Raw genomic sequence first — 24742 nt, forward strand, 5'->3', positions numbered from 1 at the left:
AGGTATTTATCCTGGTAGGTTTTATTTTCTGTTGTATTTTCTCAAAATTGTCCCGGTTTGAGGAAAAAATATTATGGTAAGCCTAATAATACAGTAATGTAATTTATACAAAGATATAGAATTTCAGATAGAAAAATAATGTTAAAGTAAAGCAGCAAAGTCTTACAACATACTCTTTCTTGCCCTTTGTATTGAAATCATTACAATGATGCCATTGTCACTCCGCGGCCCATATATTCTAGAATCTAGATCGGTGATTTCCGAACTTCGAGCCCCCGCCCCCTTAGTTTCTTAAACGTATACCCAACGCCCCAATTCTTTTTCCTTTGTGTGAGAAAGGCTTGGAAATATTCTTAAGAAAGTTGTTCCCAATATTTAGAAACTATTAAACGTTGATGGGCGAATGGCCGAGCAATTAAGGTGGAAGTCTACCGCGCTGGGGACCCGGGATCGAATCCGGACTGGGTCGATAAATCCTCAGGAATTTTTCAGGGGGTGATCCTATCGGATATGTTTGGATCCGTCCCTCCACGCGGCCGCTCCATTGTGGAACTGGCCGAACCCACAATGGGTCCGCTGAAAAGAGGCCCTCTTAGTGCCCACACGGCTGAAAGAGTTAGAAAAAAAAATACTAGTATATACTTTGAAACTTTTTGTCAACTTTTAATTTTGTTTCCATTTCAGTAGTTTTTGCTTATTTTTGGAAAACTTGCAATCTTGTTTTTTCCGGAATCGCTTTACTTTTGCATTGTGACGCACTGCAATATTTCCTACTTCAGGAAATTTTAGTTTCAGTTCGAGTTGTAGCATCAAGTATTATTAATTTATTACAATGAACAGACGAAGTACTACGTACAAACTGCCTGTACTCTTGCAGTTCTAAAGTAGTCACCTTGAGTTACCAATTCAATTATTTTTAACATTAATTAATATAACTAGTAAAACAAGTAGTCAGGGTGATAATCTCCGAGTCTTTTTTTTTTTTTTTTTTTAAATCTCCACGTTTTGAGACTTCGACCGAACCCAAACAAATACAAAAAAGTTCCGTGTATGTGTGTATTTCATTGAAGTCTCAGGATGGGGTAATAATTAAGAAACAAAATTTGGCAAGGTAGCTACTACACCTATCAAAAGTGAAATCTCAACACCATAAAGAAATGTGCGTAGCCACATATATATTGCAGGGCCGGTAGAGGTGAAAGACATAAGTGAATGATTAAAAGGAGAAACAAAGAAATGCAATAGACAGCTGTTTATTCAGTAATGAATATGGCCCCATGGGCAGCTATACGGTGAGACATACTATCAATGATGCAATTAATGGTTGCTTGAGGTATGTCTTGCCAAGCTCTGTCCACTGAGGCGCACATGTCGTCTAAGGTATGTGGCGGTGGTCCACGGTGCACTTCAAGTGAGACGGGGGTCCCTTCTCTCCCTTCGAACAACTGATGGTATTCAGCTCTGAGGCATTTTTTCTTCAAAAGTTTGGCTGATAGCATTTGCAGCCTCGTTTCTTTCTTAGTTAATATGGAGTATGGGGCTCATGTACAGTACACCATGACTCCGAGTGAACGTGATATGGACGCATGCGTCCGATTAGCCTGCTGTGTGATGGAATGGCCATACATGTGCGGAGAAATGATGCCTTATGGGAGGTCTTTTAAGGGAAAATGGCCCCTATTCAGGCGTTACAGACATGGAGAAAACCTGGAGCACGAACCCACGACCGAACTCATTTGCAGCCTAGCCTGCTGCTGGTCTTTATAGCCCGAAATTGGGTACATGACCCACTTCATGTCCTCTTGTAAATAAATTTGATGATGTCATTACAATGAAGTATTCATTATATTTATGACGTCATAAAATTTATTTACAAGAGTAATATTCATTTTAGCATGTTTAAATTCAATATTTTTTAATGTAACTATCAATATTCCATACTTTTGTTCAACTCTTACTTTGTTTAAAATGCTGTTGTAATTTATGCAAATATCTATGACGTTTGGTATGTAAATACTCTAATGTCAATTATATTTACCAGTTATTAAAAGTTCATTATTATTTTCGAGTTTGATTATTTAAGGACCAAAATAATTTTTCTGCAGCAATTACAAAATATTCCATGCTTTTGTTCAGGGGCTGTAGCTTATACGCACATTCCAATTCCATCAAAAACATTGTTTTATAACATTCTTGACATTTCAGCTTTAAAATTTAGATTTAGACATTACTTGTTAAATAATAGAGAGGTTGCGGCCGAAGTTCAAACGTTAAAGTTGTACGGCAAGCAGAAGTACATGTTTGACGTTTGAACTCCTATGAGTCAGTGCGCCACACGTTCACGTCGCGCACTGACTCATAGGATATTGTTGAAAAATGGCGGAAATGTTTAACGACGACGAATGTTACTAGCTAAGGTTAATAAACAAATTAAACTATTTTAAAGTATTTATAGGATGTTTAATAACACTTATTTTTAATTAGCGTGGTGTCTCCTACCGTACGATCGGACCATCTCATACTTTTGTCGAGAGTAGTGGTGGTTTATGTAAATTCGAAAGCGGCTCGGAAAATTAGTTTAGGAAATTTACAACGTATTATACTACGTTCGCACACAATCCATGACTCACTTCGATCTCGATTTACCTACAATCTGGATTGTGACTGTCTCTAGTCGAACGTCGTGCTGTTCGCACAGGCAGTCCGCTCGAGAAGAATCTTGCTATTACACGCGATCATAAAACTGACGTAACTACGCGGTAAGTCACAAACACCAACAAACAAAATGGAAGTTTTGGTTAGAAATAAATACTTTTTCTTGCCATACATATAATAATAGACAGATGTCGTCGTCTCTCCAGATGTCTTTTTTATTTCTGTCAGATAGCCCGACATGTGTTCCGCAGCCATCCTGTATTTTCTCGCGCGCGTGGGATTGTGGGATCTCTCTCGCGATTGAAACGGTCGAGAGCGTTTGCACCACAGTCTCCGACCTTAGTCACAATCTAGATCGAAATCTCGGTGCGAACGGGGTATTACGCTGTTGTTGGTAGATGATGCCGTGGAAGAACAAACCTCCTTAAGATAAGTTATTATGAAGACAAATATATGTAAATTGTATAGGCACTTCGCATCACTTGCTAAAAAATTGAATAATTAATTTCTGGATTAAAATCGTCTGTTTCTTTACAATATTATTCGTAAATGCTAAATAATCATAATTTTAACCCCCAAACACACAAAAAAAATGAAGTTTAAGCCGATCGTCTACTCGCCATGCTAGACGTAGCGACCGCCATTATCGACCGTCCAGAATTGCCAGATGACGGCGCTCGACGGTCCGCCGTTCACGTTTTGGGCTGAAAACATCGGCCGCAACCTCTAATAAAACGTTTTGAAACATCATCTGGCAGGTATTTGAATTACAATTACACTTACCTTCAATTAGAACGAATTTATGACTCAACCCAAACATCTTATAATAATAAAATAGAATCAATTTAATATCATCCGGAATGTAAACAGTTTTCAAAACATTATTGCCGTTGATTATTGTATCCATCTTCAGATAGTTATTGAATTATTATTTATAACTGATAATTCTTGCATTTCTCTTAACAAATACAAGAAATACTTCTGGGAAATCAACTACTAATTTTATTAAAAAAAAGTTTTTTTCAGCTACATCTATTTTTAGAACCAATTAAATTCATTCTTGAAAAAAAATCCTCCAATGGATGAAGTAGTTAGGATATCAGCCTACCACTCAGAGCTGAGACTGAATTCAGGTGAGAAATCCCAGGAATTTTTCACAGGCAGTCAATCCTGGATATGTCTGACCCTCATCCCTTACGGTCTGGGCACTCTCATTGTGAGCCTGACCAAACCCATAATGGATGTGATGGGAAAAAAAGGCTGTCTTAGGATGCGTTTGGAAATTGTAACTGGTATTACTGGTAACTGCTGGCAGTTACCAGTAATACCAGTTACAATTTCCAACTGCTGGCAGTTACCAATAACAATTTCCAAACACACCCTTAGTTTCCACTTTAAGGAAGAAAAAAATAAAAAACACTCTCCTCGATGAAAATTGCTTTAATAACACTTATAAAATTATATTTTTTATAAATGTTTGTAAATTTTCAAAATTTTTAAGAATTTACATTATCTGAAGTTGTAATTTTATGATGAATTGAATTCAAATCATCATAATTTGCTTTTGGACCATTCAGACTTGTAACAAAGCCAACATAATTAATATTAAATTCAACTTCTTTTGGTTTCTTTATCATTGTTACGTCATGTAGAATTGGAATCAATTTCACATGAGCATAATCTATTTCGTATCCTTCAAATATCATAGCACATGACTTAATTTCCAGAGCCTTCATCAATAAATTAGAAACTTTGTGAGTTGCTACCATTAACTTTTCAAAATCCGGTTTATCTAATGCAAAAATATTACTGTCCAAATGTTTTCTTGGAACTAAAACTGTGAAACCAGGTGTATTTGGAAATGGAGTTAGGAAAGCAACGTGATCTTCATCTTCCCATACTCTCCACTGGGCTTTCTCGTCACCTCTTACAATTTTTGCAAAAAGATTGTCATCGTTTGCATCTCCATAAAATTTAAAATTTAATTCCTGCGAATCTAATTTATTTCTTATTTTATTTTGAATTTTGTTCAGTTCGTCATCAGAAGCTCTAGGTCCATTTTTAGAAGTACAGTAACCTGGATAGCAAGAATTAAACTCAGGTTCTGAACAGATGCATGGTTTCCAGGCATCGGAGAGACCGTGAAGCGGAATTAGAAGAATTTTTGTTGGCTGACCATCCTGTGGTTCCGCAATCAATGCACACCGTTGTACATCGAGTCGATCACAAAGAAGATTAGATACATGTTGAATATCCAACATTATTTTAACAAATTCTTGTATTGGAAGTGCAAAAATATGAAAGTCAGGTTTATTCTTTATTTCTACTACAGTGACCCCAGTTGTATATGGAAAAGAATGTAGATAGGCAATGAGATAATCATTTTCATAAACAATCCATTTATACTTTCCAGCACCTTCAGAACTGTTTGACATATTGCAAGTATTAACTTGGAAAAATACAGAAGTATCTTTATAAAAAGTTTTCAAAATATTACAGTTTTTTATAAATGCAGATATATTATTTCTAGCAACTGATTTTATAGTAAGCGTTCTCTTTCTGTTACTTGTCACAGGTACATTTTGATCCAGATGTAATGCATTAATTACTATTGTATATTTAAATATACTTCTCAATTTGTTAACAGGTCTGTTAGCTATAAATGTACTATAAAAATTTGTTACAATAGTTCCAATTATCTGACAAAAATTTTGCTGTCTTGAATGAAAATGATTGTTTCCATCAAAAAATGACACAATCCAAGATCCTGAAAATAAAAAAAATTCCTTCATATTTAATGTTATATAAGCTACGAATTTACTGTCAATATATTTTATCAAAATATTACAAGTATCTATTTACATTTTAATTCAATTGTCCTTTTCCAAATCCTAAACGAAATTTGAAATGATTTTATGAAAATTGATCAGATTTATTCACGTTTGAAAATTTAATTGGAACAAAATAAAATACTTTCATATTCTATTTTGAAATTATAATTAATTAAAAGATAAAACTTTAAAACAAAACAAATTCATAATAGTGTTCTATCTTAAAACAAGTTTTCAAAATGAGAAGTTTTTCTAAACTTCTATCATATTAACATAATTGTGACTGAAGTTATTTAATCAACTGCTTATTCTGTAAGTAGATGATTACATTTTCAATCGAAAAAAATGGATTGAAAATTTAATAGCAAAATGCAATTGGAAAGAAAATGATGTTAATTTTAATGTTGAAATTTGAAAATAAAAACCTCCATTTAGAATACAGTACTAAATAGTACTAAATATTAAAATTTGAATGGAACACTTCTATTAATATACTAGCTGCTTATGCCTGGCTTTTGACGGGGTGGAGGGATTAGTGAGGTTGAGTTGGGAGAAGGTGATAAAAACAATGGTCTTAGTAACTAAATGTACATTTACGAGGGCTATTTTTTAAATAAGATCCGTTTTTTAATAAGAAGAAAAATACTGTAAATATTAAAATATATTTTTTCCCATATTCTACATACTTTTATCTACTTTTCTACATAACATCCATTTTTGTTCAAACATTTGTCATACCACTCAAAAATTTTTTAAATTCTGACTTCAAAAGAAATCTGCCGCCGGAAGACATTAGGCCATGCCGCTTGTTTTGTATGGTACAGCGGAGTTTTCTCAAGGTCACAATAAGCATCAGAATTGATTGTTGTGCCTCTTGGCATAAAATCCACTAACAAAGTCCCTTTCCTGTCCCAAAAGACAGTTACCATGATCTTTCATGCTGAAATCGAATAACAGATTGTATCTTACAGTCAGTGGGTGACTCAATTTTCTTAAACATTATAAACTTCTACAGTTCAGCACACAGACAGGCAATACGGCTGCAAATGGCATCTAAACACATGCAAAGCATGCTGAAAGCAGATGCTCATGTACACTGCTGCAATCGCACATCATTCTCACTCTCATTCACAAACAGACCTTATTTAAAAAATAGCCCTCATATTTACCTCAGTACTTGCAATAATGAAAATGCAAAACACAAAAATTTGCTTGAGCTAAAGTTAACATGGAGTGCCCCAACCTGTTTGTCTCAAACTTAACTACTCAGCCATTCCTAAACTATTACACCTTTCTCAAGTCTCTCTTCAGCATCATCATCTATAGGTTAAGAGCCTAAATTTGATACCTGAACCATATTTTTTGCAACAGCTGTTTATCAAATCAAGTCAAACAAACTAAAGCCCTCTTTCAATTAATATATGGATAATCAAACTAATTGTACAATATAAACATCAATCACAAGAAAATTTCAAATTTCATAAATATTAAATTCAAATTTTCTAACAAAATAAATGTTAGTGTTTTGAATATCAAACTAACAATCACTGAAATTCTAGGTTTCTTCTGTTGGATATTAATTTATTTAAATTATTAGTATAATATTTCATGAGTCTGCTATTGTTAACTTTAATAATTTTGTATATTTTAGTAGAAATTATTCTGAGACAAAGAAGCAAAAAAAAAAAAAAATTGAAATTGATTTGGATACATGACTCCGGACATTATCTAATATGAAAGTGCATTGCCAATTTCAATATTTGAATATATTCAGATGTATATCAATTTTATTAATAAAATAATATATAAAGATTATGGATAAATAATGTCATGCTAAATGGGATCCTGTTACAAACCTCAAGTTTCACTTCAATAAAATTAATGGATGGCAACATACTTGCCTTTCACGAAAAGTTATTTTAATAATTTAAATACAGTGGGTGATCAGTTAATGAACAGTTTGGACAGCTAACAAATTGGATAACGAACACTTTCGCGAAAGATTTTTATGATTGGACAATGAACACATGTTTGGATAACAAACACTTTACTGAACAAACATAAAAAGAAACAATAGAAAATAACGAATACCAATTGATTTTCCCTTGTCTTCAGGTAACAATTCGAAACCTTTTGGAGCATGGGAGACATCAACATCGACCCTCAACCCGATACCGATCAGATAGTATTCCTTTGAATTTTGAAACTCTCCCTTGTAATTCTAGCTTTTTGTTTACTTTTCTGACAAATAATTTTTTATAGTCTTCAAGAGACTGTCAGTCGGGCACTTGTTAAGTTTTGTGTCATGGTTTATTTACGAAAGGTGAAAGTTTAATTGTCCCATCGGATATTCATTAACGTTTTAATACTAAATTTTGAATTTCATCTGGGCCTTGCATTTAAAAAATTTTTTGTGGGCTAGTTGATTTGTGTTCTCTGAATTTTTGTAAGTGATCTGAACCTTTTATTTAAAAAAGAAACTGATAATATTATGAAGCCTAAAAAGAGGAGTGTCAAGAACTGTGCTCACCGTAGAAACTGAGTAAGAGATAATAGCCAAGGTAGAAAGTGAGCACAAGATGTCTGATGTTGCTGGGCAGTATGGCTTGAACAGGTCTACAGTAGGCACAATCTTAGCTATGAAAGATATATCAAGAAGTCTCAAGCTACTAATGGAGTAATGAAAATCACATCTGAGAAATAAAGAGCATTTTAGAGCTCATAATGGAACCTGAAACTGATCTGACGACAGAAGAACTCCAAGAACTCTCAACTGAAGAATACATATGCACACAGAAATGTAAGTTCATTTTTTGTGATGAAGGTTCTGACTTTTCTATTTTTTGCAATGAAGTTGTGAAGTTTCATTTGCTGCTTTTTTCTTTCCTTAAGCAAATGTTGGTAGCTGAAGATCGCATCCAAAACACCTCGTTTTGCTTTTGCACTCCTTTCAAAATCTAGATCGTTCGCTACAATTTGATCAATGATTTCAGTTATCATTACCAAATTTTTACTAAGGAAATCTGTAGAGAAAGTTTTTGGGTTCTTCATTTTCAGAATCTCTATTTTCCAGTTCTACATGAATTCCTTGTTCTGCCAGTTCTTGAAGGTCGTCATTGGTAAGGCTCTCACCAGAAACCTGCGATAACTCCTCAATATCCTGCTCGTCTATATCTCCTAGTCCTGCTATATCTATTAGGTTGACAACTTGGCCAACCTAACAATACAGCAATAGTCTCTTCTTGTTGATAATTCTTGGATACCTTCAATCATAATTTCTTCCACACACTGTTCGTGCATTTATTAGTTAGTTCTTGTCAAGCAAAGCTTAAATTGCCTATGGCATCCATGATGTTATATTTTTTCCAAAATTGCACCAAACAAACAGATTTAAAGAAAGTACACCTTTTTGCCACATTTTTCTGATTGGTTCGAGTTCATAAATAATCGTATTATATACGAATAAATGAAATGACGCGATAATTTAAATTGGCGTAAATTTTGAGCTTTAAGGCTTTGAGCAAACTGTGTTATATCGAATCAGCGTTAAGTAGGATCTTACTGTAGTAATACTAGTAATCACAAAGAAGAAAATATTTCACTTTGTTTTTGCTGAGTTTTTCAAAATACAACCATATAACAACTAAAGGGTTTTTGAACATTTGGCATTGGACTTTATGCTCAAGTTAGCTGTATATTTTAAACAAGCAATATACATAACTGGAAGGTGTTTGCCAGTATCACAACCTGAATCATAAATGAGTGTGATAGCATTTACCAACTGTAAATTACTTGAATATCTTAATATTTGAGTGTGTCCAAAACACCTCTGATAAGATGCCATTTTGACACATGCTGAATAACTACAAACCAGGATTCTGGGTATGAACAAAGTTGATTGCATCATTTTCAATTTGTTTCAAATTTTCAACATGAGCCAGTGATGATGTGAAGTTGATTTTATAGGACACAATGTGAAACTTTTTGTTGAAAGCATGAATCCAACCATGTCATGCCTTGAAAATGTCTAGACACATAGCTTTAGCATTACATAATGACCAAATTTGAAGGTTGTGTTCCTTTACAATGATGCCAGTGTTTTTCTTGTGTTATTGAACTGCTGCAACATTTACTGTGAAATAGATTTGCATTTGTATCTGACATTTCCTCTAATGTTGACTTTCTTCTCCATATTGAACAGTTGAGTAGTCAACTTCATTAATCCATGAAAGTTTTGTTTATTGATTGTTCTGAACGGTGAAGCTAAATTTGCAATCACGCCAATAAGCAACAATTTCACACATCTTGTCAAGTGAAATGTAACTTTTGTCATGTTAATACATTCTCCACTACATTCATTCATCTGAATATCACCATTGTAAACTTCTTTGAAAACCTCATAATGCAGCTGTAATGTAACACAACATTACTTCAATTGAGCATTTTTTGCAAAAACAACAGATGTCTCTGACAATTACTAGTTTTTGTGAGAAAGGTTGACTTACAAGATGGCCAACTACATTGAAAGGTATTCTGGATCTCAGTAACCTCAACATCATTTGAAGATATCCTATATTAGTTGGTTTTGTAACCAGGAAAAAGATGATGATGATGTTATTTGAGAGGTTAAAGTTAATGGAATTAACCCCACAAATCACAAAAAGAAGGAAATAGGAAAGTATGTCATGGTTCCTGATTACAGGTAAGTATCTATCTCTCACTTTTTGAAAGATTTGAGATTTAACTTTTAAATCTCAAATCAGCAATGATTATAAAAGTCACTAAAGATAAACAGGCTTTCCAAATTTGTGACATATAATCTAGACCAGCTCTGGCCGACCCAAATTGTTTCACAGGCCACTTTGATGATGCATAACATTACAGTGGGCCACACTTTAGGGGATACAGGTACTAGTTGAGACGTTGGTCACCAGGGCAGCACCACCATCTGGGACAAAGATTCACAAGTATCAAATATAGAACTGGTGTTCATAGTCGCACTTGTGCACTGTAACAATGACACATGCAAATTTTCATTTGTTTAATTTTTTTAGTATACACATAACGAGAAACAAAAGTTTTAATAGATATATAAAATCGCTTAGCGGGCCACACAATTTAATGTGATGGGCTGAGTGTTGGCCAGGCCTGATCTAGGCCATACAAAAAAATATTCTGATTAGAAGCACCAGGAAGTGGATCAATGCATTGAAACTGCCACAAGCCTACAAAGATCTAATACTTATACAGGAAAAGAAACTCGTGGACTGCCTGAAGTTGTCAGTTTTCCTATAGTAGGCAGAGAATAAGAAGTTCTACAAAAAATCTGTCAAGTATTGTAGATGATAAACAATATGTGGACATTGCAGAGGAAGATAACAGCAGTGGCTACAAACTTTTTCATGTAAAAAGAACCATGGGAATAAAGTTTCTAGAAAGAACAGCATATGTCAGTTTTCAAAAATTTAATTTTTCTTGGGTCATGTCAAAAACAATATTCTGGAAATACACCAAAACTTTTGGAATATATCACTGTTTTGGCAAATAGGTGCAAAAGATGTCCTTGTTTAATGCATTTTAATAGAAATAGTTTTGCAATTTTCTTAACATTTATGTTTTTTGACATATGCTGTTTTTGCAAAAATAGGCCTCAATTATATTTTGTATTTTGATGTCTGTAATGGATTATCCTCTGCATCTGAAAATTTGCTAGTATGGTGAACACTAAATGTACTTTTGTATGGTAATAAAATCATTTAATTCCAAGAGTCAACCCAAATGAACACTGCCATATATTATAACACTATATCAATGTTACTAATATCTAGTCTGATCATTCTATATTTGAGATCTGAACATTAATTAGAGTTTAAATTTGTGTTTGTTTTATTATTATGTAAATTCTACTTAAAATACTTAAAAATATAATTTTTCAAATGTACTATTATTATTAAATTATTTTAAAATTCTTTTCTTACTTTTCATATAATGCCAAAGTAGATCAAAGTAGGCTGTAAAAATCTTCCTAATCCCTTAAGCTTCAAGAACCTATTAAAAAAAAAAAATTGTTTGTTTCTGAAATCTGCTATCTAAATAAAAGTTTGTACTTATTAAGTTTATTTAGTTGAATTCTAAGGATTAACATAAAAATTCTATTACAACTTATTCTATCATTAATTAAAAAGTTTTTATTGCAATGGGGCTTGCCCTTCTTTCTGCCTGTGGACACAGCCTTTTTTCTCCCAGGGCCATTATGAGCTCGACCAAGCCAAAAATAGAGTGGCCGAGGGACAGAACCTGACATATCCAGGACAAACCATCCTCAAAAGCTTCCTGAGGATTTTCAACTGTCCAGGTTTGATTCTGGATCTCCCAAAGCATAGGATGCTGCCTTAACTGTCTTGGCCACTGACTGGAAATATTGCAGAAGTTTCAACAAGTGTCCAGGTAATCTGTGACCCACATCATTACAAATTGCTGTATTTTTGCAGAATGATCGGCATAACAGTATCCGAGGTAGACCAGGAAATCAAATTATTCCTTATGGTAAAAACCAACATCCCGGTAACACCAGAGTTTCTGGCATGCTGGTCTCTCACATTTATATGAATTTACATTACATGTCATTTCTCAAAGATACAATAAAAATAATAGTAGTTTATAGTCTAAGAATAATAATCTGTAAAGAATATATATATTANTTTTTTTTTTTTTTTTTTTTTTTTTTTTTTTTTTTTTTTTTTTTTTTTTTTTTTTTTTTTTTTTTTTTTTTTTTTTTTTTTTTTTTTTTTTTTTTTTTTTTTTTTTTTTTTTTTTTTTTTTTTTTTTTTTTTTTTTTTTTTTTTTTTTTTTTTTTTTTTTTTTTTTTTTTTTTTTTTTTTTTTTTTTTTTTTTTTTTTTTTTTTTTTTTTTTTTTTTTTTTTTTTTTTTTTTTTTTTTTTTTTTTTTTTTGTTAAATTATTAAAGTAATACAATAATCACATGTGTCATATTCAAAAATAATTAATAACAGTCCGATGTTGATATTAATTGCAAAAATAATAGATAAAAGTAAGAATAATAAATAACACATACCAACATTATTATTAATTTAATTTAAGTTACAAAATATACAATATATAATATAAATACAGTATAAAAGTTTGAAAAGTAACACGAGTAATGATTACATATAATAATAAACTACATGAAAATAATTAAGAAAAATTATATAAAAATAAGTACTAAATTACATTATTTTTTATTTACCACCTTAAAAGCGTATTTTTGGTTGCTCCTAGCTGCTTCTAGAAGTATATAACAGCAACTGCACACCAGGATGTATAAAGTAAATATGACATACCGAACCTATAACCGATGTGTATCTAATTGCGGTTCCTTGTTTGGTGTTTGATCCAGCTTTTCACCTGAAGAAGAACCCAGAAGGGGTTAAGAAAATGTTTGAAGTTGAATGTACAATTAGATATGCATCGGTTATAGGTTTGGTACGTCATATTTGCTTCTATAAGTTTTTTTATTTTTTATTATTTCTTCGTAAAAATTTTTACATTTAATTTTTATGTTACTGCAAATTAGTAGTTCAGCTTTACACTACTATGCATATGTAGCTAGAACTATTTCTAAGATTATTAGCACAAAACCTTTCTCACTAATTTCTAGCCTTATTAACAAGAGTACAAACGTTTTCGGCCTTCTTAATAGGCCTTCCTCGGGTACACTGTGGAGCGTCGGTTAGAAGAAGTTTAAATGCTGCCAATGTTTACCCATGTATCGTCTTAGTAGTGACGTCATCATCGATGATAGGTATACGATACCGAGGGCGAAAAATACATACTTTTGGTAAAGAAGGGAGGTGTGCAGATAGGATACTTGCTAAAGTTGGGGGAAAAAATAACATACTTTTGGTAAAGAAGGGAGGTGTGCAGATAGGATACTTGCTAAAGTTGGGGAGAAAAGGTTTTAGAGTAAGCACACTATGTACAGGAGATGCACAACCACAACAGGTACTCTTGTTAATAAGGCTAGAAATTAGTGAGAAAGGTTTTGTGCTGATAAGTTCAGCTTTAACATTCTCCGATGTTAATCTGTTTCATTTATCCCACCATAAGTTATTCATTGAAGAGAAACATCTTTCAACATATTCATTAGAAATTGGAATGCTAAATATAAATCTGATTATCCTCTGAACATTTTGAAAATTTCCTTTTTTTAATGTAAATGCCCATAACTGTGAATTATTTTTTTCTGCTTTTAACTTTTTCTTCAAATTCCTACTCTTTCCTTTATTGTGCTAAGTTCATTAAAAACATCATCACCTTTTACTTTGAAGTCAATTTTGTTTATATATTTATCAAGTTCACAGCAGTCTTGTATAGTTGGAACATTATTTTTTAAATTAAATTTTTGAACTAAAAAAAATGCATTTTCAAAATAATAGTAGTCATTTAAATATTTCAATGCTTGTGAATACACCTTATCGGCTTCTTGTTTGAATATTTTTTTCTTATTCTCAGGAAAATCCAGAAGAGCCTGATTAACTATAAAACTGTAAAAACACTGTTCTTTTCTCTGCACTATATAATTTCTAATATCTGTAAAAACATTATGTAATTCAGTGACGTCAATGTTTTCTCCTTCAAAAATTAATATATATTTTTGGAAAATATGTAAAAAGGAATGTACGAAATATAACATCAGTTCTGGTAAGAATTATTCATTGTTAATACTATTTTCATGATCTTGCACAAATTTCCAGGTTGTAGGATTACATTCTTCTTCTCCCTGATTTAGAAAATAAAGGGTAATATCGGACTAATTTTTCAGTAACCTATCAATAGCTTTATATAAGCTTACCCATCTAGTAGTAGAATGCTTCAAGTATGTAGAAATATGCTTCAAGGTTTCATAGTATGACTTCCAGGAAATCAAAACAATTTCTTAATTCTTTGATGTTGCAGGTACTTGATGAAAATATGCTATAGGCTTTTAATACTAAACTTTCCACATCATATTTCATTGTTTTTAATGCATATTTAGCAGTATTATAGAGAATATGACAGTTACAATTAGCTTTTATTAAATTATTGTTAATTGTTTTTAATTTCGTAAAAACCAAACATTTACATCCAAAATTGACCGGTGCATTATCAAATATCAGCTCCAAATGAGGTGATATTTTCAATTGTCGATTTTATAACATTAACCTGTTTACCACCACTCCATTTACATAGTGTTCATTGTTTATTTACAGAACTGTATTATTAAAATGCAATCAAAATGACAAACCAAATTTATTGGTAATAAACCAAAAAAAACAAAGATCTGCAATTAGTTTAGAAGAAAAATTTTTAAAAATTCTTTGTTTCATTTATATATGTACTTTGTATTTCTATTGTTCTTTTATACAAAAAAATAATATATGTACAATACACATATAACAATAAATACAGTATTGAGTTATTAATTACGTAGTTACACTTAAACAATTTATAAATTTGACTTATGTAAAGGTCTATGGTCCGCATTACTTACGTAACTTGGGGTATTTCAAAGATACCACATTATCTATCTCTGAATTTAATAGATATAAACTGATATATAAATAAGTTTTGGCCATGTTTAACAGCCAAAAACATTTGTTCTCTCAAGAAACTGCTAGAAAATGAGTAAAAAGGTTTTGTGAAACTTATTTAAAAAAGTTCTAGCTTTCTGTGTATGGAACTGATATATAAATTTGTATGAAATTGTAATAAAATCAATTATTTTTATTAAAATGTTTGTATAAAGTAAAAAATTATTACATATATTTCTATTTCACAAAGAAATATTTTTTTGTAGTACTTAATTACTAAAAACAGTTTATAGATGTTGGACAGCACATTCAGTTAAGAAAATCAGTTACTTTTAAAAAATGGGCACAGTATATCTTCATACTTTAATATATAGACATTAAACTTTTTGAACATTCTTTATGAATGTTTATAAGAAGTTTTTTGATAACTGAATTATTGATAATGATAAGTACAAAATGAGTTAAACACACTAACCTATAAATCCTGATAATGCCCATTCAACACAGGCAAAAACATTTGTATTTGTTATAAAATTTGCTGGTTTGTAGGTTTAGTGTCTTTAATTCTAATTTAACAAGTTTTAAGTGACAGTTTTCTTCATGAAATGAGTTAACCATCTAACAGTTTTTCCAAACTTTTCTTGTTAGAACAAAACAAAACAAAAACAGATCTTTTTTTTTTTTAATAATTAACCTCTTCAGTTCATTTTTCTGCAAAGTGTTAGACAAAGTAAATGTAGTGTATAGTTTTAACTGTACATGTAGAAATCTATGTACAGTACCTATATAAGGGGAATAGGAATAAGGTTGGGTGCAAGTGTGAAAGAGCATACAAGAGTGATTAAGTATTCTTACCAAAACTCTGTGGTGGCAATTCATTGTAATGAGGATTGTGAAATCAATTTGAATACTGTAAAGATTTTAAAATTAACACATAACACATTTAAGAGACAACTATAGAAACATTTGAAGATAATTTTATTTTTTAATATTTTAATGAATAATAATCATAGTATGAAAATGAAAAAAGAATGAAATCCAACATTGGTATCCAACATTGAAAAAATAGAAAATCAAGATGGATTTAGTATTGATAATTATCTCAAATAACCAGTTGCTAGGGATATGAGACTTATCAAACTGCAATGGAGCCAAGTAATCGAGATCACAATCATATAATTGTGGCCGAGGGAGTCTAGTGAAGTCCGAAATGCATTAGACAAACAAGTCTTAATTTCTTGATGTGATCTCAATTACTTGGCTTCATTGCAGTTTGATAAGCCTCATTTCTCTACCAACTGGTTATTTGAGATTATTATTAAATTAATTTAACACAAAACGACTACTAATCCTAACACTGCGTTGAGTAACAACAATCCACGAAACCTTTTTATAATAGTGTTGTGTCCTATAACAATCTTCACGAACGTTTCATGAATCTTCACGGTCAAGAGGAGACACCATTTAGTCACCACCTGAAGCAGACCTCAGTGGAGGTTGAAAACATTCGTGAAGATTGTTATAGGCCAGCTGATAATGGACAATAGTCCAAAATGTAAAAAAAGTTTTACATTCTGGCAAGTAAAGGATTGAAATAGTATGACAAATTGTGTTGTTTAACAATTAAATTTAGAAATAAAAAAAACCAGTAAGAAGTCCTGCAGAATAGTGAACCAGACATTATACTTCATCTAGCTATTATAGGAGAATTTATCAGGTTTGTGACTGCTACACATTATTATAAGATATTTCATTTAAAATGTTAAGAACATCAAATTTATTTTTATTAGAAATTTATTACTTTTTTGCAACTTTGTATTATAGTTTTTAAGTTTTCTGTCAACAAATGCCACAAACCAGTACTGGTACTCTTGGAAATGTTGCCACATTCTTTTAAATATTCAACGGTACTGTAAAAGATAGACTGAAGTTTCTGTACATTTTGGGAAGAAAATGTTTTTCTTAACAATAGAAAAGTTTGGACCAACCAAACATCGCCAACAGATTGGCCAAGTGGGGTTTTTTCTATTTTCTTCACTAAACGGAAGCCAGTTTTCCACAGGAAACCCCTCCAAGATGACTCCCTTTTATTGCATTGCCTTATCCCATCAAAAATAATAGAAGAATAGTATTAAGTAATTTGATATAATAAAATATACATATAATAATAATAAAGATAATAATAACCACAAACAAGATTTGAATCAATCTGTTATCATAAAATATAAGTATTTAAATATCAAAATATAGTTTTAAAGATCTGTTACATCTTGCCTATAATAATAACGTAATTTTTTATATTTTTTCTAATAAATTTGCTTACTGTAATTTTCATATTTTTTTCTTATCTTAAAAATTATATACGACCAATCTTCCTAAGCTACAACACGTGGAACAGTGTGGCCATGGTCCAAAAGTCCTTTGATCGTAGACTCTTCTTCTCAAGATCACAGACTGCATCAGCTGACTCAACAGTTATAACTGAGCAAATCGGTAGCTGTTACGTAGATGCATCTTCTGAACGATGAGTGACGTTCGTTGGAACAAACAGTCTCATTGGTCAGTTTCAGCTAGCGATAGGAAAGACGCTACCAAATGTGACGTCAAAACACCAAACATGTTCCGAAAGACAGCTACCGTAGAGGGCGTTTAGGAGGAAATTACTCGACAGCTCTGGAACTGTCGAGTCTGCTTAATGGCTCTGAAAAGGAGCCGTTTGTTTGCTAGATTAATCTAGCAATTCCGTTTCCGGTTTTCGTTGAAGTTTTCTTTCTGCTTCCACTTCATCTCCTTCTACGACATCTCCCCCTTTTCTCACTCCTCCTCGTCCTTTTTAATTTGAATCGCCTCCTGGCTTTGCTGGTCTTCGATCTCTTCTTACTTGTTAGATGATTTTTTGTGTTGCAGCTATCTTGCTTCCTCTACGTTTTCTTGGATATCCTTTTGTATCTTTCTGCTAGCGTCATTGAAGATATCTTTTAATCTCCTAAGTATTTCTCGATCGGAAGGAGTCATTTTCTTCAACTCGGGGGCTCGAGTTTCTTCTTTCGTTTCCCGACGATAGTTTATGGCCACGTTTTACTTCGAAGCAGAAGCAGAATGACGGAATTCGACGTTTCGAACGATCTTTAAAAGAAACGATTTCAAATAAAATCAAATAAAAACAAAACCTTTAAATACCAGTAACAGAACTTTAACGAAAACGCCGAATGTTTCGGCCTTCACCAAGGCCGCAATGATTAAAAAACGAAATGGCATGGTAGCTTTTTTTAAGGTGTATTGATGCTACTAAATTTTGATGATTAGAGGTTGCGGGTGTGAGGAGATACAGCAGGATCAAGCGTCATATCTCGAGAGGGGAGAAGATTTTACTGTTATTAGCATTTACATTTTTTTTCTTTTAATAAAACTTCTGACTTCTCTTAAAATTAAACTTTTTGCCATTTTATAAAAATTAATAATATAAAAAGTTTTTATAATAAAATCATAGCATATAGCGATATACGTAATTTTATTTATTATGATTAGAAACATAAAAGTTTTATTTTAAATAAAATGTCCTAGCAGCCAGGAAAGTTATGCAATTCTTTGCTTGATTTTTTTAAGTTACGGTAGTGTTTTTTCCACAATGTGTTCGGAATTTGTTACTCCGAAAGTCGGCAACCAAACCTCCTCCCTTCCTTAAACTATACACAGGGCCGGATCATCGCATAGATAAATGAGACAAATGTCTAGGGATAGATAAATGAGACAAACGTCTAGGGATAGATAAATGAGACAAACGTCTAGAACAACCCTCGTATTCTTATGTTTCTTCTTATTGAATGTAAAACTCCCAATAATTTAGAATATTCTTTATAGCGATAAGAATAATATTAACTACTAGCAGGTGGGCCCGGCGTTGCTCGGGCAAAAGTAACGATAACTAAGATAAAGATTATTATGTTACAGTCAACCTTACCAGTTTTCACAGAATGCAAGAATTGGGTCCCCTTGTTTCCAGACTAATTAGAAAATTTTTAGATGGGTCTAAAAATATGTTCGATTTCCCGCAAAAACGAAAAAAACTGCATCTGCGTCTTGCATGTCGCTTTCTCTTAACAATTCCATTGTTGACACTTCCATTGTTACTTAAAACTGTTATTGTTACTTAACACTTCCATTGTTACTTAACACTTCCATTGTTACTTAGCACTTCCATTGTTACTTAACACTTCCATTGTTGATGGAAGCGTTAAGCCTTAATCCTGTCCCTCTCCCCCGTGGGGAGGAATTTCGAAAAATCCCTTCTTAGTGTGCGTTCTCCTAACGTACCCTAACTGTCTACCAAATTTCAACTTTCAACTCCTAACCGTTTGAGCTCGTATCCATATAAAAGTTTTAATCCTATCTCTCTCCCCCCGGGGGAATTTCGAAAAACCCCTTCTTAGTGTGCGTTTTCTGACGTACCCTATCTGTGTACCAAATTTCAACTTTCAACTCCTAACCGTTTGGGCTCTGCGCTGATTATTATTATCATTATCATCAACCCGTCTCGATTATATATTAGATATGTATTCTTAAATCCTGTGAAATATTGTTAAATAATTTTGCTTTTATTTTTTATAAAGCAGCTGCAGTGTCCGTATGAAATTTAATATAAATAATAGTAACAAGATTTATTAATTGAAAGAGCCGGGAGGGGACCCGGAAGAAGAAAATGTCTAGGGCCCCAAAGTGGGTTAATCCGGCCCTGACTATACACATAATTAATGGAAGATCCCTGAGCTTGCCAACTCTCGAAGAGTAATTTTCTATTCCTGTAAATTTTCTATATGTAAATTTTATAAACATCAAATCTCCCCAAATTTTCTATTCCTGTAATGACAGACTCCAGGAGCCCGTCATTACAGGAATAGAAAATTTTAGGAGATTTGATGTTTTCAACTCTTAATATCAATATGCTGTCGCCTATTGTTTAGTATCTTAGTATCATGCTTTATTATAATTTGTAACCTTGTCTATTGATATTCGTGTCCAGTAAATGAGGAGAAATAGCCCCGATTTAGGAGTCCGAGAATTTAAAAATTTTTGCCAAATTCCGGGAGTGTCCCCAAGAATCCGGACGAGTTGGCAACTCTATTTCTAACTTCAAAAATATGACGGCCAAATGGCCGAGCGGCGAAGGTGGCAGCCTGTGTGACCCGGGATCGAATCCGGACGGATCGAAAAAGCCCCAGAAATTTTTCGGGTGGTGGTCCGTCCGGAGATGTCGGACCCCGTCCTTCACTACCCGGCCTCTCTATTGTGGGCCTGGCCGAATCCACAATGGGCTTGCTAAATGAGTGACCTTTCTTAGTGTCCACAGGGTAGAAAGAGGTTAAAAAAACTTCAAAAACATGATTTTTTGTTTTTTTGTAAAATTTAAACAAAATGCTCCATGTCAGATTCAGATGTAAAGAAATCTGTGCGCTATAGCCACTCTGTACCAATCTACAAACTAATAATGGCTGTCAAAACAGGCTGGATCACGAAAGTTTACAAACCATATTAAGCAAAATGGTGGACGTAGTTAAAATTATGATTACAACAATTGTCGCAAGCGAATTGGTCGGATGGTCGAAAAGGATGAAGTAACCAATACAATTATTCAAATGTAAGCTGCGTCCGGTCGTGATGAAATTAATGAAGCAATTATTAATTGTAATCAACGAAATGGATCGCTATCTTCCGTTAAAATGTATTCGGAATTTGTTATACCGACGTATAATAATTTTACATATCGAAGTCATTTTAGAATGAGTTAATGATTTAGAATGAGAGAATAGCTTTGAGATTGTTATAATAAAATATATGTCCTTTCTTACCGTCCAGCCGCTTCCATTCTATATTCGTGGAATTGGCAGTAATTTTTCTTGTTATCCCACCTCAACCTGGTCGAATTCATGACAGCCGTGGAAACGGTGCCATCTTTAACGCATGGGCACGCCGTGCAGTTGTCCGGAGGCCCCATGTTAATTTATGCACAGACTAAAATTTAATGCTAATTTTCCGATTACTCGCCGGTTGTGTGGGCAGGGCCTAGTGCACTGTTCTGCCCAGGGGCCTATAATGCTGTTAAGACGACCCGAAAAAGGGCATTCTAGTGCCTGCGTGACGGAGAGTTGGAAAAAAACCACTATCATTTAGAAAATATATCTATATGTAAATTTCAAGAAAGTTGTGTAGTGTAAGCTGTGATCTCACCAGTCGGCGGAGCCAGAAGGGTGTGGTCCCATGCTGAGTGTTTACGATTGTTCTGTATAATGAAATAGCACAATAACCGAGAGAACACGTGCGACAGTTCTTCAGTGTTGTAAATGTTTCAGTGAAAGAGGTCCCAATAAATTTTTACTATTGTGTGAGTGGGGGTAAGAATGTATAACTCAAAAACAATTTTTATTTTTTAGAATAATATTTAATAAAATTAATACAATTAAAGTTATTAAATCATTTTTAATCAAAGTAAAGATATGACAATTTATCAAAAAATTCAGATTAATTTCTAAAAACAATATGCCATTAAAGAGATTTTGTGTTTTAAGATTTTTTTTCTAAAGTATGTGAAATTGAAAAATGTTTAGATGTACAAAAATTATATAGTTTTTTTTTACATCTTATTAAATCATTATTATTATGCATGTCCAGAATGAATATTTTCGATAATCCACGGATGATGAGCGATTGTTCTCAAAGAAGGTCTTCGAATACTGTAAGGTTGTAAAATACTTTTAATTAATTCTTTTACATTAATACTCAGATTCAAGTTTGAACGAAATTGCCATTTATTAGCTATTTGGTTTCGCAGCATTTTTTTGACATTTTTATCGTTGAAAGGCATGGCGTTATTCATCATAACGTAAAGACAAATGCCTAAACTCCAAATATCAGAAAGCTTCGGGTCGTAAGGTTTGCCTATAATTACTTCGGGTGCTACGTAAGCCACACTTCCGCAGTAAGTTTCGCTGAATATTTGCTTCTGCGTTGCTAAATCAGTACAGTGTCGAGCGAAACCAAAGTCGGCCAATTTTGCGTTCATGTAGATATCGAGTAGAATGTTGTCGCACTTGAGATCTCTATGGGCGATGTCTTTACGATGGCAATAACGTAGCGCTTCTAAAATTTGGACGAACCATTTCTTAGCTAGCGATTCAGATAAAGCTCCATTGTTCTGTACGTACGTAGTAATATCACCATTTGGTGCATATTCCATGAATATATAAGTGTTCTCTTTCAGATGAAATATAGAATAAACCTGAACTATGTTGTGATGTTTTAGAGAAGAAAGAATTTGTAATTCTCTCGGTAAGAACTTTTCAACGAAGACCTTCAATGCTTTTGAACGATTTATGATTTTAACAGCCATTTTACTATTGCAAGAACTGGTTATTCTTTCGGCTAATCTTACCGTGGAAAAAGTCCCGGAATCGAGTTTCTTACCCAATACAAATCCTCGATTTCTCAACAGTTTTTCTTCCGGATGAATACGTTTTTCGCAAAACGTCATTTGATTGAAATTGTTAATTCTGTTTTCTTTTATATCCATGTATTGAACAATGCCTCTCTGCTATATTACTATATTCGCTCGGTATTACGACTTAGTAAATATAGCCTATCTTCAATTTCAATGTTCGGTAATAATATTTTTGTTCCGAATAATTTGTGTATTGTTACACAATAACCGAAAGCAATTAAACAATAGCTGTAGTAAAATTCTTTTGTTCTTGAATTGAGTGGATGGAATACACATGCGCTTAGAAGTAAGAATGAATCGTCACGGTGATTGGCTACGACTGTCATGTGATTTAACGACATTGCTTCTTTTTTCCTCTATAGCACGGGTTCCCAACCTATGGTTTTTTTAATTACCTTATTAAAAATGCTTTTTTCAATTGTATCGGGGTCGCGGGTCACTTGGCTTTTATAAAAAGGGATCACCACCCGAAAAAGGTTGGGAACTATTGCAATAGCGGTTCTCAACCTTAGGAGGAGCCTAAATTAAGACATAACATGAAATCACGTTTAATGAGACACCTGTGTTTGCATTTTTGCACAGTTTTCTTATTTTAGGTTCAATTAATGATGATTGCGAATGTCTGGTTTTGCATTTAAGCTTCTTCTGTATTTTGTTTTTGGTACTTGTATAGGCGAAGAATCCTAATTCACAAAGATATGTACAGTAATTGAGAAAGGCAGCAATATGAAATTTAACTTGACAAATTGTTTCTTTTTCTTTAATTTTGTTCAATTTTTATTTATTTTATTTTCCTCGAGCGGCGACACAGGTTGCACAGGTTGGGAACCACTGGAGTCTAGAAGAAGTACGTGATTTCATTATATAGAGTCGATATATAAAAATGGCCTGCCGAAGCTAATAGAATGGTTTATTCTGTGTCTAAATCACAATATAATGATTAACAATATTAAATTAATGATACATTGATCCAAGCTAAAGGTAGCATTGAAAATGATTGTGAACAAATTTACGAACGAGGGGATGGCATGACATTGAGGTCACCGATTTTGATCAAACTCGGTAAGGTTTATAGTGCATTCTCAACGGCTGACATGTGTCAAGCAGTAAAGAGCAATATTGAAAATTAAACGAGAAAAGTGAGGTTGGAAATTGCAAATCACTTAAAATCTCTTGTCTTGTTGTCGTTGGCCTAAGTTACACAGACTATTGCGCCCCGTGTAAAATCTATAGTCACTCACAGGAAGCAGTAACGCCGGCTAATCAGTAAAGTAGGAACATTGAAAAGAGGGGTTGTTTAACTGGCTAGGCTCTACGCTATGGATAATACTTTTGAAGACTCTACCAAAGATAGGAATAATTATTATAATGTGTAAGCAGTGGCGTAGCGTAGTGGGGCGGCAAAATTTCACAATAAATAATAATAATATCTTGTAAAAATTTAAACCATTTTATTTCATATTTTTGTTGCACTTACGATTCGGACCGATTGAAATGAGCACGGAATTTTTCATTACTTATTCTGTGACGAAACTGAATTTTAGTCTTTTAAATTGAGATACTTAAATAAGGGGGCGGCGAAATTTTCCTCCGCTCCGGGCGGCTGACACCAACGCTACTCCACTGTGTGTAAGGTGTTTTCTGTAGTTACCAAAAAGCCAGAGAGTTTTTACACTTGCGTTTTTTTCTGAGAGGAAATGGCACACAGGGAAAAAAAACCACTGTCATATATACGTACACAAAAAAAATGAGCGCACGGTAAATAGCTCACACAGAAAATGCCTACATAGAAAATTATCCACACAGAAAAATACGCATTATAGTAATTCTCAGGCAAAGGTGACGATATATGCGCAATTTACCTGAGTACCAAAGTACCATAGATATTTATACAGTAGATCCCCCTATAAGACGGTAGATAGGTTCCGTTCTTTATGAATCAATTTCGTAGGAGTCACAGCCAATCACAGCCCGACACGTGTAAAGTTTACGGACTACGGCTGTTTGAAAGGTTTTCTTCCATAAAATTAATCGATTCTAGACTAATCCGACTCAACATTTCCAAAATACGTATATATTTTTTGGGAATAATCCGCATAAACTACACTATAAACAAAAAATTGTACGATAACTTACTGAGTGTGCACCATTCGATATCGCCGTTGCTCAAGCTTGTTTTCGTCGCGGAACAGC

General features: G+C 33.1%; 2 protein-coding genes across 2 annotated transcripts; both read right to left on the bottom strand.

Moving 5' to 3' along the window:
* Positions 1–3015: 3015 nt before the first annotated feature.
* LOC111640371 lies at positions 3016–17662 on the bottom strand. The gene is made up of 3 exons (XM_023386387.1): positions 17381–17662; positions 11465–11534; positions 3016–5422 (listed from the first exon to the last, which is right to left on the bottom strand). Exons 2-3 carry the CDS (start codon positions 11469–11471, stop codon positions 4152–4154), a joined length of 1278 nt encoding a protein of 425 aa, XP_023242155.1. The 5' UTR covers positions 11472–11534; positions 17381–17662; the 3' UTR covers positions 3016–4151.
* A 3935-nt stretch (positions 17663–21597) lies between these two features.
* LOC111640369 (testis-specific serine/threonine-protein kinase 3-like) lies at positions 21598–22809 on the bottom strand. The gene has a single exon (XM_023386386.1). The coding sequence runs from the start codon at positions 22619–22621 to the stop codon at positions 21710–21712; it is 912 nt and encodes a 303-aa protein (XP_023242154.1). The 5' UTR covers positions 22622–22809; the 3' UTR covers positions 21598–21709.
* Between the last annotated feature and the right edge of the window lie 1933 nt (positions 22810–24742).

The sequence above is a fragment of the Centruroides sculpturatus genome, unplaced genomic scaffold, assembly GCF_000671375.1.
Source record: "Centruroides sculpturatus isolate CEXI.00-Female unplaced genomic scaffold, Cexi_2.0 scaffold1261, whole genome shotgun sequence".
NCBI classification, from domain to species: domain Eukaryota; kingdom Metazoa; phylum Arthropoda; class Arachnida; order Scorpiones; family Buthidae; genus Centruroides; species Centruroides sculpturatus.